The 16,535-nt window shown below is 38.4% G+C and overlaps 1 protein-coding gene across 1 annotated transcript in view; it reads right to left on the bottom strand.

Moving 5' to 3' along the window:
• The window catches only part of CDS1 (CDP-diacylglycerol synthase 1), a 1,285,468-nt gene that overhangs the window by 133,327 nt on the left and 1,135,606 nt on the right, over window positions 1–16,535 (bottom strand). Inside the window, exon 11 of the mRNA XM_044058908.1 lies at window positions 15,236–15,355. Within this exon, the coding sequence (XP_043914843.1) occupies window positions 15,236–15,355 (120 nt within the window). The remainder of the gene's footprint in view (window positions 1–15,235; window positions 15,356–16,535) is intronic.

The following is a 16,535-nucleotide window of genomic DNA, read 5'->3' as shown; positions in this document are numbered from 1 at the left end:
ATACTACAGATAGGTGAGATAAAAACAGTAGAGTAGAGAAGTATAGAGAGAGCAGGAGATGAAAGCTATATCAGTCTGTGTTAGAGCATGGACACAGCCAGTGAGTTGTAAGATATTCTTTCAGATGCTTTTTAAAAAGAATAGTGGAAGTAAGGGAGGAAAGTTCAGTAGGAAACTGATTCCAGATTTTACCTGCTGTGTTGGCGAAAAGTGAGTCTCCAGCCTTGTTATTTGATTTAATTTAATTTAATTGGAAACTAGGAGCTTATTAGCTTGAGCGTAGTATAGCAAGATTTGTGTAGGGTGAGATCAGGTTAGTGAGGATAGGGATATTTTTAGGGTGGTAAAGGATCTTTTGGGTGATAACAATTTGTTGATAAAGAAGTTGGTTCTGCAGTTCTAGCCATCCCAGTTATTTTAGGTTAAGACAGTGGTGAGTTCTAAAGCTGGTCCCAGTGGCAAATCTGGCTATGTTATTGTAACTAGTAAAGAGTTTGGTCAGGTTACTTTTTGATAGATTGGTATATATTGCTGAAGCATAGAACAGGGTAGAGATAAGGTGGGTCTGGACAATAGTTATTCTGGCTGTAGGGGAAAGGAAGGGTTTGATTCTGTAAAGAGTGCGTAGTTTTTTGTCGACTGACTTTATAGTAAAGTTAATGTGGTTCTCAAAACTAAGGTTATTATCAATTGTTACTCCTAGTAGACAGGTAGAAGTGTTTGGGGATATGATAGTTGCATTGTTAGAGGTTATTGTAAAGTGCAGTTGAGGTGACTTATGAGTTGGAGCAAAGAGCAATAACTTTGTTTTCTTAGGGTTCAGGAGGAGGCAGTGTTGCATAAACCAATTTTCAACACTGTTAAATACTGTTTTGGTGAGAGACTGAAGAGAGGTCATGGACTTAGTAGAGTCATCTGCATATTGTATGCAGGTGGCTGAGGAATTTTGGTATGTAGGTCATTAATAAACAATGAGAAGAGTAGAGGTCCTAAAATAGAGCCTTGGGGTACTCCAGTGTTCACAGGGAGGGATTTAGAAAGATTATTATCCCACAGTACATCTTGCTGTCTGTTTTCCAGATAGGAATTAAACCATTGTAATGCTTGTGGGTCAAGAGATTGGGCTTTTAGAATGTCTATAATCATATTACGGTTGACCATATCAAAGGCTTTTGAAAGATCAATAAATAATGCAGAGGAAAAAGTGTTATTGTTACGATTTTTGTTTATGGAGTCAGAGAAGGATAGAAAGGCAGTTGTACTATGGAAAGGCCTAAAACCATGTTGGCAGTTGGCAAGTAGATTGTTTTGGAGAAGGTGGTCAAGTAGTTGTATGTGTATGCATTTTTCCATTATCTTAGCTATTGGAGACAGTAAGGCAATAGGCCGAAAGTTGGAGAGTTCAGTAGATGACCCACCTCTATATAGAGGGATGATGTGGGATATTTTTCAAATGGAGGGGATTTTGCTTTCTAAAATTGTTCTATTTATAAGGATGGAGATGGGATAGGCAATAGCTTTTGCTGCTATTTGCAGATATTCAGCTGGAAGACAGTCAGCAGAAGGGGTGCATGGTTTTAGTTTTTGAAGGAGTTTGCAAATAAGTGATGTAGGTACCGGTTGTACTTGAAAGGTAGGAGATGGAGTCTTTGTGGTATTTAATGGGGATGTAGTAATAGGAGGTAAAGTATTGGCAGGGGTTCGAATGGCTTCAGTAAAGTAGTTATTGCATCAGGAATTTGGTTAGCGTTATTTTGGTTGAATCCTGTAAGGGCAGGAGTTTTAGAGTGTCCTGGCTGAATAAGTTTGTTTATGCCAGACCAGAATTTATGTGGCTTTTGCTGATGATTTTGTTGGAGGTGAAGGTAATAGTCTTTTTTGTCTCTGAGAATATCTTTCTTGGTAGCATTTCTTAACTGTTTAAAGTAGAGGTGATCTGATGGACATTTAGAGACTCACCATTTGGCCCATATTTTATTTCTGAGGAGGATCTTTTGCCTAGTTAGTTTTGTGAGCTAGGGGGCAATTTTGGTCCTTATTTGGGAAGAACGATAGGGAGTGTGGTAATCTAGGATTTGAAGGAATCTAGTGTTAAAGTAGGTCACTGCATCATCAAGTGGAAGATGAGACATAGGTGACCAGTCACAAGCTTTCAGTTCAATTTGGAAGCTCCCCGGGTTAAAAAATTTTTTGGAACGTGAGGTTTTACATTTATTAGTAGTTGAGCTATGGATCCTTTGTTTAATAATATAGGTTAATAATATAACATATTATAATATAATATAATTATATAATTATATATATTAATATATAATATATTATATAATATAATATAATAATATAGCATGTGGTCACTAATATCGTCAGGGAGGGTTCCTGGTTTATAAGTATCAAGGTGGCTGTTGATAAGGATCCAGTCTAGGGTTGTTTCCTTACTGCTTGGCTTATGGATTCTAGTAGCAGTGGTTATAATATGTGAGAATCTGTAAAGATTTATATGATTGGGAGGATTAAGGGAGTTGCAGGAAGCCCAGTCTATATTAAAATCACCTAATACTATGGTTTCCTGAGGTAATTGGGTAGTGAGGTAACTAAGTAAGTATTCACGATTGTTGATATTTTTTACAGGGGGGAGGTATGCACAAATTAGATAGATGGATTTGGAGTTGTTGATTTGAAGTTTGGCACTAAGAATTTCTGAATTGGTATCTGGTGGTAGGAGCACATTGAAGGGTAAAACATGGAGTTCAGATTTGTACAGAATGGCTACACCTTCACCCTTTTTGGTTTTACGGTCAAGTCTCAAGATATTATAACCAGGAGGGGTAATCCTGGTCCAGAGTTGAGGGCTTTAGCCATGTCTCTGTAATACAGAGAATATCGAATGATTGGACATCTAAGAGTGCATGTAGGTGGGTAATTTAATTGTTAATGCTACGGATGTTAAGGTGAGCTATTAGGAGGGTTTATTTAAAGTAGTGATTGGAGGAGATAACAGATTGTGTAGGTTATTGGGAATGTCAGAATTGGGGCCTGGGTTAGGATGAATATCACAATCTAATAGGGGGTGTTGGTGAGGATATTGTATAAACTTAAGGATTTTGTAGAAATTGTTTGGGCATTTTTTTATAGGGAAGTAAGTAATATGGGTAGCTCTATAGTATTTTGGTACTATATAGATAGAAGAGGTTATGTTACTGTGGTTAATGTTGTTTATGGGAGAAATGGGTAGAGTTTGCTGGTAGGGGTGGTGGTGTTCAGGAAGAGAGAAGTATTCATACAAGGTTAATGTGTATGGTATTGTGAGAGAAGTAAGAGTTGAAGTTAAGAGTAGCAGGTTTGTGAGTACAGATTTGTGTGTTGGGGCCATTAGGATATGGAGCTAAGGAGATTGGGTATATGGATGGCAGGAGTGTAGTTAAGTAAACTACAGGTAGGAGAAAGGAGAGAGTGCTTTAAAGAGGGAGAGTAGGTAGAGGGAAGAGGTGTACAATTAAGTAAAGTTGGTTATAAGAGAGAAGCTGTATACAACTGAGTAAAAAATAAAGGTGGCTGTAAGAGAGATGCTGTAGAGTATAAGTAAAACAGGAAGGGGTGGGGAGAGGCTAGGAAGTATAATAAGAAAAGCAATTATCTAATTAGGGCTTTGAATAGGTTAGGGGTAGGGCTACTGAGTGGAGGAGGTGTGCGATAGGACAAAAAAAAGAAGGGGTGCGGTTACAGAAGTATATGGCTAGGACCTCTGGGGGTGGGTGGGAATTGGGGGTAGGGTAGGGGAGCGGAGTGAGCCCACAGGGTGAATGGAGCGGGTTCAGACAGATAACTGAGAAAGTCAGGGAGGAGAAAGAAACAATCAGCAAACAGCTAACTACTTGGTGCCTTAGTTGGGAAGGATAGGCAAAGAAAGGAGGAATCAATGTATAGAAAGTAAGTGGCTGTTAAGAGCAAAGCTAGTGGAAAGAAGAAGGTAAAGTGGAAAAATAGGGCAGGAGGGAAATCCTCAATCCAGGGACAGAGCTTTTATTTCAAAGGAAAAAATCAGGGAAGGTTGGATGTCTAAGAGGCTATCCTAGTTTAGTCTGCCATCTAGTGGTCAGATATTGTAATGCAACAGTCGCAAGGGAGCAGAGATAAAAAGGTAGAGGGTTTACGAGTGCTACTGTAGATAAATTACAGGAGACAGCACAAGAATAAGAAATGAGAAAACATATGTATAAGTATTTAGGGAATAGAGAGGGGAGTATGGCTGCTGGGTATCCTGGCTTTGTAGCGTATCATACATGCACCAGATTTTAAGCAAGTGTTGAAAATTACTACTCTGTTAGATAACACATACTTCCTTGCCTCCTAGTGAACTGGGTTCTTAAGCCGGACGGCAAGTCTTTTTCTAAAGAGGAGTTGGTTTAGTTTGTTAACAGTGGGTCCTTTCACCAGGTAGGTAGATTCTTAGGGTTTTAGTGTAGGATAGATGATTCAAATCTCTGAACAGTGGGGACAAGAGACTCAATGAATGTGTAAGAAAACAGACATTTTATAGACAGGGTAGTACACAGAGCATTCAAATTCCAACAAACAAGCAGGCATTAAATACAGTTGGGTAGTTCTCAGCTTTCAAGTTCAAACAAGCAGTTGAAAAGCAGTTCAATTACAGGTTCACAGCTTTCCAGTTCAAACAAGCAGATGAAAAACAGTTCATTACAGGTTTATAGACACACAGCAAGGCATATAGCTACTTAATCAAACATAAGCAATGATTCAAGTGATTAAACAAAGTAAGGGTAACAGGTCTTTCTAGAAAACAGCAGTCTAGCTAGAAATAGGTGCAACAGTGTTGAGCTAGGTCCAGGAGGATATCACATAAGAACAATACTAGGCAGTAACTAAGCAGGCTAAATAAAGCAAAATCAAAAAGATTGTGCTAAGTTAAGGTGACACCGGTATAAATAAACAGTTAGCGGTGGCTAAGTGTAGCCCTACCTACACAGGTTAGAGGTGCTACAGGCTATTTCCCCTCTATAGGTATATTACTATGTTTGGAGCAGGCGCAAGTAGTTTAAATGCATGTCCTGCGCAAGCACCTATCCGGGTTAGCATAGAAACAAGGGCATTGTATGCCGTACAGCTAAAATAGTGTATATAATAGTAGTAGTGTAAAATTTAGGAGAACCGACTAGGCTCTTTAGGACTCTGACAGGGTTAACTTAAGAGCTCTCCTTTAACGATACAAAATTAACGATATTCTATCGTGTTCGATCTATCATACTTCTTTATCAAGCTCTGATCCAGGCTAGCTTAGACGCTAGGACATGGTAAGCCCAGGAGCCAAAATATATGCCTTCCGTTTATTAGCTGACAAAAAGCAGGCTCTGAGTGATCTTGCACAAAGAAGTTTTCCATGTACAGCTTACCTTAACGTTTGGCAAGCCCTGAGGCCAAAAAGTATACCATGTTGCTTGTAAGTTAGGAACAGAGACTGAGTTGTCTCATGCACGGACAATGACCAATTTACTTAATCATTGGTAATAGCCCAGTGACTCACTAGTGTTCGCTAAAAAAAAAAAAAAAATATGGCACAGTAGAAAGTTGCGTTCGACAGGGCCAAAACAGTGGTTATATGCTATAATAAAATAAATTATAAAATCATTGGTAATAGAACAAATGCCTCTCTAGCATTCGCTACAATGCAGCACTGTAGAAAGTTGTGTTCTACAGGGCTAAATAGTACAATGACTCTCTAGCGTTCACTACAATACAGCACTGTAGAAAGATGCGTTCTAATTCTAAATTCTAATTTAGCTCCACGTGGTACGCCCAACAATGCAGCAGCAGGTTGCTACTAAACATGCATCAGCTAATGGTAATTATCTACACAAACAATTCATAAATCAAAACTCCACATCAAATTCATAGCAAAACCAACCAGATAATCCATACAGCATAGAAAAACATTAATGCCGACTTTTAGCAGCTTACTGAATGGTAGACGCTGGGGCAGGAACGCTCAGCAGCCAGGGGGCCTGTTCCTAATAATAAAGATGGCGACTTGCCAGGTCAGAAGAAAATATAGGATTAGAAAGGATGTGAGGTGGGAAGGGGAGGGGAATAAGGAGGCGGGCACAACGATCACAAGGGGCTAGTCCCTAAAAAGGTTACAAAGATCAACATAGTCGATCTTAAGGTGAAAAGAAAGGGGGGAAGGGAACGAGCTGATACGGACAGGGGTAGGTCAGACAGTACAGGAAAAGGTGCAAAGTAAGACCAAGAGGGTAGGTAGACAGTGGGAAATAGAGTCAGAGCTCAGACAGGTAACTGAGAAAGTCAGGGAGGAGAAAGAAACAATCAGCAAACAGCTAACTACTTGGTGCCTTAGTTGGGAAGGATAGGCAAAGAAAGGAGGAACCAATGTAGTGGTTTGCTAAGAGCAAAGCTAGTGGAAAGAAGAAGGTAAAGTGGAAAAATAGGGCAGGAGGGAAATCCTCACTCCAGGGACAGAGCTTTTATTTCAAAGGAAAAAATCAGGTAAGGTTGGATGTCTAAGGGGCTATCCTAGTTTAGTCTGTCATCTAGTGGTCAGATATTGTAATGCAACAGTCGCAAGGGAGCAGAGATAAAAAGGTAGAGGGTTTACGAGTGCTACTGTAGATAAATTACAGGAGACAGCACAAGAATAAGAAATGAGAAAACATATCTATAAGTATTTTGGGAATAGAGAGGGGAGTATGGCTGCTGGGTATCCTGGCTAGGTAGTGTATCATACATGCACCAGATTTTAAGCAAGCGTTGAAAATTAATACTCTGTTAGATAACACATACTTCCTTGCTTCCTAGTGAACTGGGTTCTTAAGCTGGACGGCAAGTCTTTTTCTAAAGAGGAGTTGGTTTGGTTTGTTAGCAGTGGGTCCTTTCACCAGGTAGGTAGATTCTTAGGGTTTTAGTGCAGGATAGATGATTCAAACTTCCTTGCCTCCTAGTGAACTGGGTTCTTAAGCCGGACGGCAAGTCTTTTTCTAAAGAGGAGTTGGTTTGGTTTGCTAGCAGTGGGTCCTTTCACCAGAATACATTACTCCATTGTAATTCCTTGTTTTGGATCAAACATTGGTTTGTATGAGTATGTCTCCCAACATGAAACAAAATCTAGAAGACTTCGAATTTTTGCTTGGATATGTTTACATTGATAATTTTATACCCCAAGCAGACTCCAGAGAATTTTTCCTCAAGTAGACAGCAAATGTTGGAGGTGTGAGAGGGAAGAAAGACATAACCGGGAATGTATTTTCTGGGACTGCAGTGAGCTGGCAGACGTTAAGGATTCCTTACGGGATGCACTGTTGGAGATGCTGGGTGGGCAGATTGGTGTGATGAGGGAGATGATTTTTCTGAGCTATGATACAGAATCGGAATTATCTCTAATTATGGTGGCTGCCAAAAAAGCAATTGCTACAAAATGGAAGTCAAAATCTAAAGCATCTATATCAGAAGTAGTGGATATAGTAACAGAGATAAAACAACTATAAATTAGATTTTAAGAAAAAGGTAGGAGTAAAATACATAGGAAAAAAATGGGAATTGTGGGAACAATATATACAGGGGAAGAATGAGGTTTTAAAGAAGGCAGGACTTAAATGAGCTGTGTAACATTTGATTGAAAACAATTGGGTAGATTATAAGTGATGTATAATGTTTACAACTGAGAGTTTGTCAGTATGGTTTGTGATGTAAAATGCTTGCAACTACCAAACACATGCTCTATGACATTCCTTGCTTGAGCATGTGCCTCATTACAGCATTCTTCAGTTGGTGTGTGTGCATTTCTGATGGGTGTCATCAGCCACGGTTCAAGTGAATAATCTGCATCCCCCAGTAAGTGACCCCATGGGATACCCCCCTTAGAAATCATGTGATAGCTGTGCCAGATATGTGAATTGTGGTAACTGCCTGGGTTGCCTCCACACACAATTAGGATAATTTTGTTAGCATTACACAAGACCTGGCAGTTAATGGAATGGAAGTCCTTTCTGTTTATGTACACCCTTCCCTGTTCTCCAGGTGGTGCTTTGCTGTCAATGTGTGTGCAGTCTATGGCACCCAGCACTTCAGGATAGTGTGCTATGGGAGTAGAACTCCTGCATAGTTGTGGCTCTGTCCTCAGACGTACGGGGGAAATATACGTAGTCACAGGCAAGTTGTAGCATAGCGTTCAGGAATTGATGTAGTACCTTGGATTCTGATGCCTGTAACACCCCCAACTTATCCCCTGTTGTTCTCTGGAAGTTTTCTGCATCTAATATTCAAAGTGCGACACATACCTTAGTCTCCACCGGTATTGGTTCCCTTTGGTTTGTCCCTGCTCTCAGATGAGGATCATAGAGGTTGCAGAATTCCTGTAGTGTGTCTCTATCCACCCTGTAGCACTCTACAATTTCTACCTCATTCATGAGCATGAAAAGTTAAACGGGGTCTCAACATCCTTCTTCTTCTTGGCTGAGGTCTATTAGCAGCAACATAGTGTTGGGCCTATTGCAAACACACATGAATAAGAGCAGCAGCAGCCCCTAACATTCTTTCCATATAGAATAGTTTCCATGGCTGTATTCCAATAGGTTTTGGAATTCTCAGACAAAACCTGCACTGAGTCTACACAATTGCTTTACAGCTTGTTGAATAGCTCCTTCATCTTGGACTGGATGACAAGCATACAATTCAGCTGCTTATGCAATAATTAGCATGCCACAATGTTTACTATGTTTGTGCAGCTAGCTGCTTACTGAATACAAAAGTGCATGCTACCATGTGTGCATCATGTCACAATGCACACACAGTCTTAGCGGACCATGTAGGCTTTATTGAATCTGCACCATTGTTTTCTTCCTGTGTCTTAATAACAGAACAGTCACACTTTGCAACTGTAAAATTAACTGCTTGATCATTTGCATGCACTTGTACTTCTGTTGTCACAATACCACTTATGTGAACTGGAAATGGTTACTTTCTGTCGAACACAAATGTAAACCAAATACACTTCTTCATCTTCCACCAAATGCACACTCAGGTTCAACAATTCCTTGTTCTCGTCTTCAATGGAAAGAGAAGCATGGGCTGATATACAGAAACAAATGAAAAAAAAAAAAACAGCGCTTCTGCTGAATCAGTCTTGGAGCTCATTTGTCTGAAACAATCTGTTGCCAAAAACAGAAATGGAGATCCTTACTTTCTGGAAGTGATAAGAGGCTGACAGTGTGGTAGGGGTAAAATGTCTCCTATAGTTATTCTGACTTATTTGACTGTCCTTTGTTCTGAGGGTTCCTGCTTTATTTTGGATGACAAAACTACAGTTATTAACAAAGCAGATAAGGGTGGGGCAGTTATATTGTGGGATGCACATGCATACAACCATGAAGCATATTTACAGTTACAACAACATACTACAGTAAAATGGTATTGGGTCTTACTTGGAAATTTAAAATGGAAATGGATAACTTTTTATGGCCAGTAGATGAGGGTATTATTCATAAACTATTGGCTTTAGAGTTTTAATTCAATGAACCACATATTCAGACATTTTATAGGCTACCCATGATCCAGAAAAACTCTGTTAAACCCCTAGGAAGACCAATACTGTCAGGGAAAGGGCAATTTATGGAGCCACTTTCTGAATTTCTTATACAGTATTTAGAGCCATGTTTAGCTTGTATTACATCTGGACTACAAGATAAAACTGCATTTTTTAAACTTACGGTTGATTTACAGATGGAAATATTTTGGTATACATGCAGTTTAGACTTTAATTCACTCTACACCTATATACCACATTAGGAAGGGCTGATAGTGTTTTAGTTGCACAGAACTTTGTTAGATCATCTGGGTTTTAATGCATTTCTTTAATGCCTTACAGAACATGTTCTCACTAAGAATGTATTTTATTTTGAGAATAATTGTTTTTTTTTTTTTTGCAAATGAAGGTGACTGCTATGGGTGCTTCACTTGCACCTATTTATGCAGACCTATTTACGGCATATACAGAGGAACAGCTTATTTATGACACCAGCTACAACATCTGCATCTGTGCCATTGATATATATATATATATATATATATATATATATATATATATATGTATACTGCAGATATTTGGATGATTGTTGGCTGCTACAGACACCAGATTTATCTTTCTTCAAGTATTTCTGGATTATTTAATTAGTAATAAGTAGGACATAATGTTTAGTGTTGAATGTCATCACAACATTTTGGCTTTTTTAGATGTGGAGGTGATCAAACATCAAGATGGTAAAGTAAGAGCATCATTATTTAAGAAACTATTCCATAACAATTCTTTGTCGGAAGACAGCAGAATGCACCCCAGAAAGATTATAAACAATATTCCTTTTTCTTAATTCCTTAGAGTTAAAAGAATGGATCTATATCACTTCAGTGAAAATTCAATTCACTTACACTGAACATGCCAATCATCAAACTGTTCATACTGAGTTCGCGGTACAGTGAGGCTTGGGAAACTTGCCCTTTCTCCACTGTAGTTCAATCAAAGAGTTGGTATATATAATTATCAGGGGGTTTTGGGGGGCTGCAGGGGGCACAGTCCCCTGCAACAGCAGATTTTGATGAACTGTCACTTTGCTGAAGTGATATAGACCCAAAAGAGTATGTCCCTTTAATGATGATTATGTTAATTTTTCCCAAAACTTGACACAAAAGTTTATACAAAGGAGTTATAAGACTAGTTTAGTTAAGGCAGCAAAAGAAAAGACTAATCAGAAAGTTAGGAGTGAATTACCGGAGTATACAGAAGAATCTAATAAGTCTGAAACTATGATTAGATTTGTCACCACTTTTGGGTCAAATGACAAAGTACTAGCATCTTTCATAAGTAAATATTGGGACATTCTCTTGTTGGAACCAGAGCTGGCAAAAATTTGACCTGCCTGTTGTAAATTTACATATAGAAGAAGAAAAACTACTGGGCAATGGTTTTATCATTCAAACAGGCTATTGATTATATGAAAGCTCCCAGTCATTTGAAACTACAGGAGAACCCTTAAAAGGGTGTTCACCATAAGGACATTGTGCAGCCTGCAACATAGTGAACAAAATAAAATCTTTTTCTCCTGCTAATACATCCAATGTTTTTGATATTCATAGCTTGATTAAATGCCAGCATGATAGATGATTTATTTAGCTACATGCACGTGTTCACCATTTTATGCAAGTAAAACATAAGCATCTTAGTGACATTAGATGTAATAAACAAACAAGTTCATTTTCAAACTTGTCTAAGCACCCTAATGCTTCTTTTGGGTTTACAGAGGCAGACAGAATATCAATAAAAATTCCAACTAAATTAGGCTGGCAAAAGAAAAAAAAGAACGATGGATTGCCATGTTGGCTGCTTTGATTACACCTGGTTTAAATAAACATTTTTAAGATGACGTTTTTTAAGGTTCATACATTCATTCATCGCTTTATGTATTTATACATACTGAACTTATGCAGTGATGTATTTATTTTGTCTTTATTTATATACTTTGCACTTTAATTTGTATTTACTGGTCGTTTTTATTTATATACTTTGCACTTTAATTTGTATTTACCGGTCACTTTTGATGATGTTATCATTAGTTTCATAAATTCATTGAAGCATGCAGGAGATTCATAAGTGTAGAGTCTGTGGATACCTTGTAAGCCAGGCATATATTACCCATCAACAATCTGTAGGAGACTGAGTAGAGGGAAATGGCTTTAAGGGACTCTGTATGGCAGGTTTGTTATGCCTTGTATTCTTTCTGTAAGGAACCCCTGAAGTCGGTCTAGTTGCTCCATATGCCTGGTCAGGCACAAACCAAAGGGAGCACTGTACTCTAAGATTGGTCTGATAAAGGCAGAGTACAGTGGGATAATGATCTCATTGGACCTAGATGCCATGTCCTCACTTGTAAGTTGCACAACATAAAAGAATTTCCTCATCACTGTGGCCAAGTGGTGGTCGAAGGTAAGGCTACATTTATACCCAGGTCCCTGACCAATGGGTTGACTCTTGGGGGCATATTATCAATCAATCAAATACCATGCATTAACTAGGTAGACCCACTGAACACACAGTCCTTTTTCAGGACTGACCTGGGAGCAATGGCTAAGTGACTTGCTCAAGGTCACATAGTAGGCAATTGAAGTCTGAGGAAATCAAACCTTGTACCAAAGTAACTAGACCTTGCAATCTTAACCTGTGCACCAACTGCCAAACAATTAGGAGTGCATATAAGGCAATCACTTTGGCCTGAACAGATTAGATACTGATGAAAGCCTTGAGCTGAAACCGCTTTATCTGTGAGACTATGGAACAAAATAAAATTAAATGCACTGTACTTGTGTTGTGGTGTGCATTTTTATTAATGGATTGTGTTCCTCCACATGCAGATGAAACAAGTGAGCATCAGCTGACAAACTACTACAATCTGCCTCTGAAAAAGACATAACAAAACAAGGCTCACATTTTTAATCATCTACTGAAGCTTAAAGAGCACAGTTTTCCATTTAATGCATCCAGTAACTTGGAAATATGACCTAGTCTCCAGTAAAAAATGGGTCACCCTAATACATGCCAATTGAACATAAAACCTACAGTATGATGGCAGAATACTGATATATAAAGTCTACTTAATTGATGTGTCTGCAGCTATGGGCAGCTGCAAACTCTTACCGTTTACTTCTTACCCATCACCACTATGAATTGTTCGTTTATATATATATATATATATATATATATATATATATATATATATATATATATAGATAGATATATACGGATCTAGGTTGTATTATCGAAAATACGGTTTACCGAACCGTACTTCTGCTGACTTCCGCAAAATTGCATTGCATCAAAAATGCACTTTCGCAGAAAACTAAAAATAAACAGTAAACATTAAAAAAAAAACACTAAACACAATTATGCAGGGGGGCAAGCCCCCCTGCACCCCCCCATGTGGGGGCCTGTACCCACCCCACACCCCCCACTTTAATATTCTCACTCTGAACTTGCACTACCGTGGGGAAAAGGGAATATTCCCTTACCCCCACTATACTACGATCTCAGCAACAGTTTGCTTAGTTGTACATCAACACTACACGTTGATGTACAACTAACGTTACATGGAAACTGAATGGGGTTTTTTTGTTGGTTTTCTTTATCGAAAGTGCATTTTCGATAAAATGCACTTTCACTAATGTGGGTCCGTGAAAGTACGGTTCAATGAACTGTACTTTCGATGTTCCAACTAGGACACACACAGACACACACACACACACACATATATATATATATATATATATATATATATATATATATAGATATATATATATATATATATATATATATATATATATATATATATATATAGGCTTACTATCATGTAACCGCAATGAACGACAACAAATTGCGGTAATGTCGAACCTAAACCGTGAAATTTAAAATACTGAATGAAAAAAAATCTCGAAGTGTAGTGACTGCAAATGTCGAATTCGACATTTTTGAACAGTCACCACACTTCCGGTAACAGCAATACTGTCCGTTCTACCCCCACTTATATATACAAACTCCGAGATCGCACTACAGTGAGGGAAAGGGTACATTTCCCAATCCCCACTATAGTGTGATCTGCACCACAATGTCGAACCTTACAACAGCGAATGCTGTACTGCATTCGGTATTGCAAGGTTTGACATTGTGACATTCGTAATATACACACACACACACACACACACACACACACACACACACACACACACACACACACAGACACACACACACACACACACACACACACACACACACACTTTGTTCTCAGGTGTATTTGCTGGTAATTGATTCCAGTTATGCTTTGCTATCTCTGTAAATTATAACATCCCCAAGTTGAGCTTCAGTATGGGCCATTCTGCTAGCTAGTCATGCTCCTCCTGCCTTTCCATTCTTTCTTCTCAGGCTTCTGAGTACTTCATGTACACAAATCATACCCCTCGCCTTTCTATCCTACAGTGTAGATAATATCAGACATTCCAGTCTTTATAAATCAGCCCTTCTATCCCTTTTATCATCCATGAAGTCCTTTATTGCAACCTTTTGACCAATCCAACTTTCTTTATTCCTCAGGGGTCTCCAGAAATAAGCAAAGAAATACAAAAAGCAATCTCACTAGTTTCATCCAGAGGAACAGGTTGGCTCATGCCTCTATGAAGTCCACTCATCTAACAAAGCATCCCATTTCATGTTTACCCTAACCACTCTCCTTTTACACCATTCACAATTATTCATTCCTGTAAGGATCAACATTTCTAGACTGTTTCCCAGTAGTGAATGCCTAACTTTACCCCATCTAGCTTCTGTTCTCTTTCCCAGGGGTACACTATCCAAAACCATCTTCACTTTTTTTCCTTCTTGATATTAGCTTCAACTGACTCTTGGGCTAAACTTGGTAGTTGATGTAGCACACAGTGGTTAAATTTCTTGTAAACAAAAAAGTGTTTACAAGATGAAGAGCTGGGCTTTGGCAATGCTGGAAATATGTTGATCCTGTACCTGCAAATTTTGATTTTCTGAGATTGTAAATGTTAAATACAAAGAATGTTAGGGAACAAGTGAAGTCTGGCAATAGCAAAAGTTGTAACAACAATAAAATTCAACTTCTTAGCTGGGCTACGAACTAGTGATGTTGCAGGAAAGAACTGAGAGGAATTAGAGTATAGCCTACTCCTTAAAGGGCATTCCATCAATGTATCAATCAATGTCAGAGGGCTGATGATACTGGTGGGTCCAGAAAACACTAGTGAACAGTTCTAATAAACAACTGACCCTCTTTTAGAAGGAGAGAAAGACAGCTCCACAATGAATACCCTGCTGGCATGATAGTACTAAACATGATTGCACATTGTGCTGTTGCTGAAGGGTTGCTTGTTCTTTGAGTTGCTTCTGGATGTAGGACGAGTCCATTGTACTTGTTTTCTGGTCAAAAAACATTTACCAAAACAGTTAACTTAGTGAAACTAACAAACAAATAAGAACAGTTAGGAAGATGCTCTTTGCTAACCACGAGAACCAATTGACTCCAAGTTCTAATACATTTAGCAAAGATTCTGAGAGCTCTCAAATATTTTTGGGAAACAGACTCACATTTATTTGGATTTTCCCACTTAAGGTTTAAATAATATGAAATGAGGAAATAACACAGCATACCTTAATTTTGAAAGCTCTTTTGAATCCACTGGCAAAGAACCCTCCAAACGGTGCAATCAGTGAAGCAAAAACAGAAAGCGCCACACTATGCATTTGGAATGGATAAAGCAGTATAGTTTTCTGTAAAGAAAGATTACATTTATGAGACTGTGTTACATCTAGTGATATTTTCAACATGTATGCATTTTCACTGACAGCAACCGTTCAACTTTAAAATAAAAAAACACATGTTCCTAAGCCACTATACAAGGCATACTAAACCAAACAGCAGGCACAAAATAAACATGTGACTTCCACACTTTGATAGACTAAGGTGTTATTATAATGGATAAATGGACCAAAGTAGTAGTTAATAATGGAATTCAACTTCTGAGAAGCTGTTAACTTATGGAAAGTGATCATAGAAATATTGTGGGTGAGATAAGAGGACTGTCCATAAAGGAAAACTCTGCCATCTCCTACAGTTTAACTCAATCCTTGTGGTTCTTTTCTCCCTACAATATGGTTCCAGTATTATGTAGGTATCAGAAACTGGTTTGTACTTTTTAAAACATTCATTTCCTTGCATTGGAATCAAAGGAAGGGAAAGCCCACCTACTTTTTTAAGCTTAACTTCTCACATAGTTTGTAGAGGAATTTGTCTCTACCTGAATGACATATCATAGACACAAATAAATCTGTAGTTTACCCTGTCAAGTAAGGCCGTCAATCTTAGATGGGCAATGAATCCTGCTAATGTCAAGAACACAGCAGCTGATATAAAAAAAAATAGAAAGCTGTGGAACTGCTTTCCACTGTTTTTACTGCAGAGAGTAGGCTAACTTAACACTCCCCTTTCATAGCAAAACATAGCAATTAGATCAGTCAGGGGTTTAAAGGCAGTTTTCATCTCCTCTGACAAATTTACATAAGCAGCAACACAATACTGAAATACTAAGAGTTATGTGTTGGTTATTTATAATAGTTTATAGGTTAAGATAACTTAAACGTAGTATCAAAGACTTCAGTTACATTTTGAGAAGAGTCCAAAAATATTTTTTCTTGTAAGGTATCAACACATTTACCATTTTCAAACCCCTACACCCCTCACACACACAGGACAGAACTGCAGAAAGAGACAAGTGGCAACCCTATCAACTAGATGCACTGATACTGTTCATAAAAAGGTATTTTATGCTTTTTGGGACATCCTTCCAGAGACGGATGCACATCTGGTACACTCAGATCCATGGTAGGAGATTCCCACTGACTTTGAGTCAGTCCTTACACTGTTAAAAGTGCATGAGCATTTAGTAATCCA

The sequence above is a fragment of the Protopterus annectens genome, chromosome 17.part0, assembly GCF_019279795.1.
Source record: "Protopterus annectens isolate FY-2018-M chromosome 17.part0, PAN1.0, whole genome shotgun sequence".
Classification (NCBI taxonomy): Eukaryota; Metazoa; Chordata; order Ceratodontiformes; family Protopteridae; genus Protopterus; species Protopterus annectens.
This window is presented reverse-complemented; position numbering and strand designations above follow the sequence as displayed.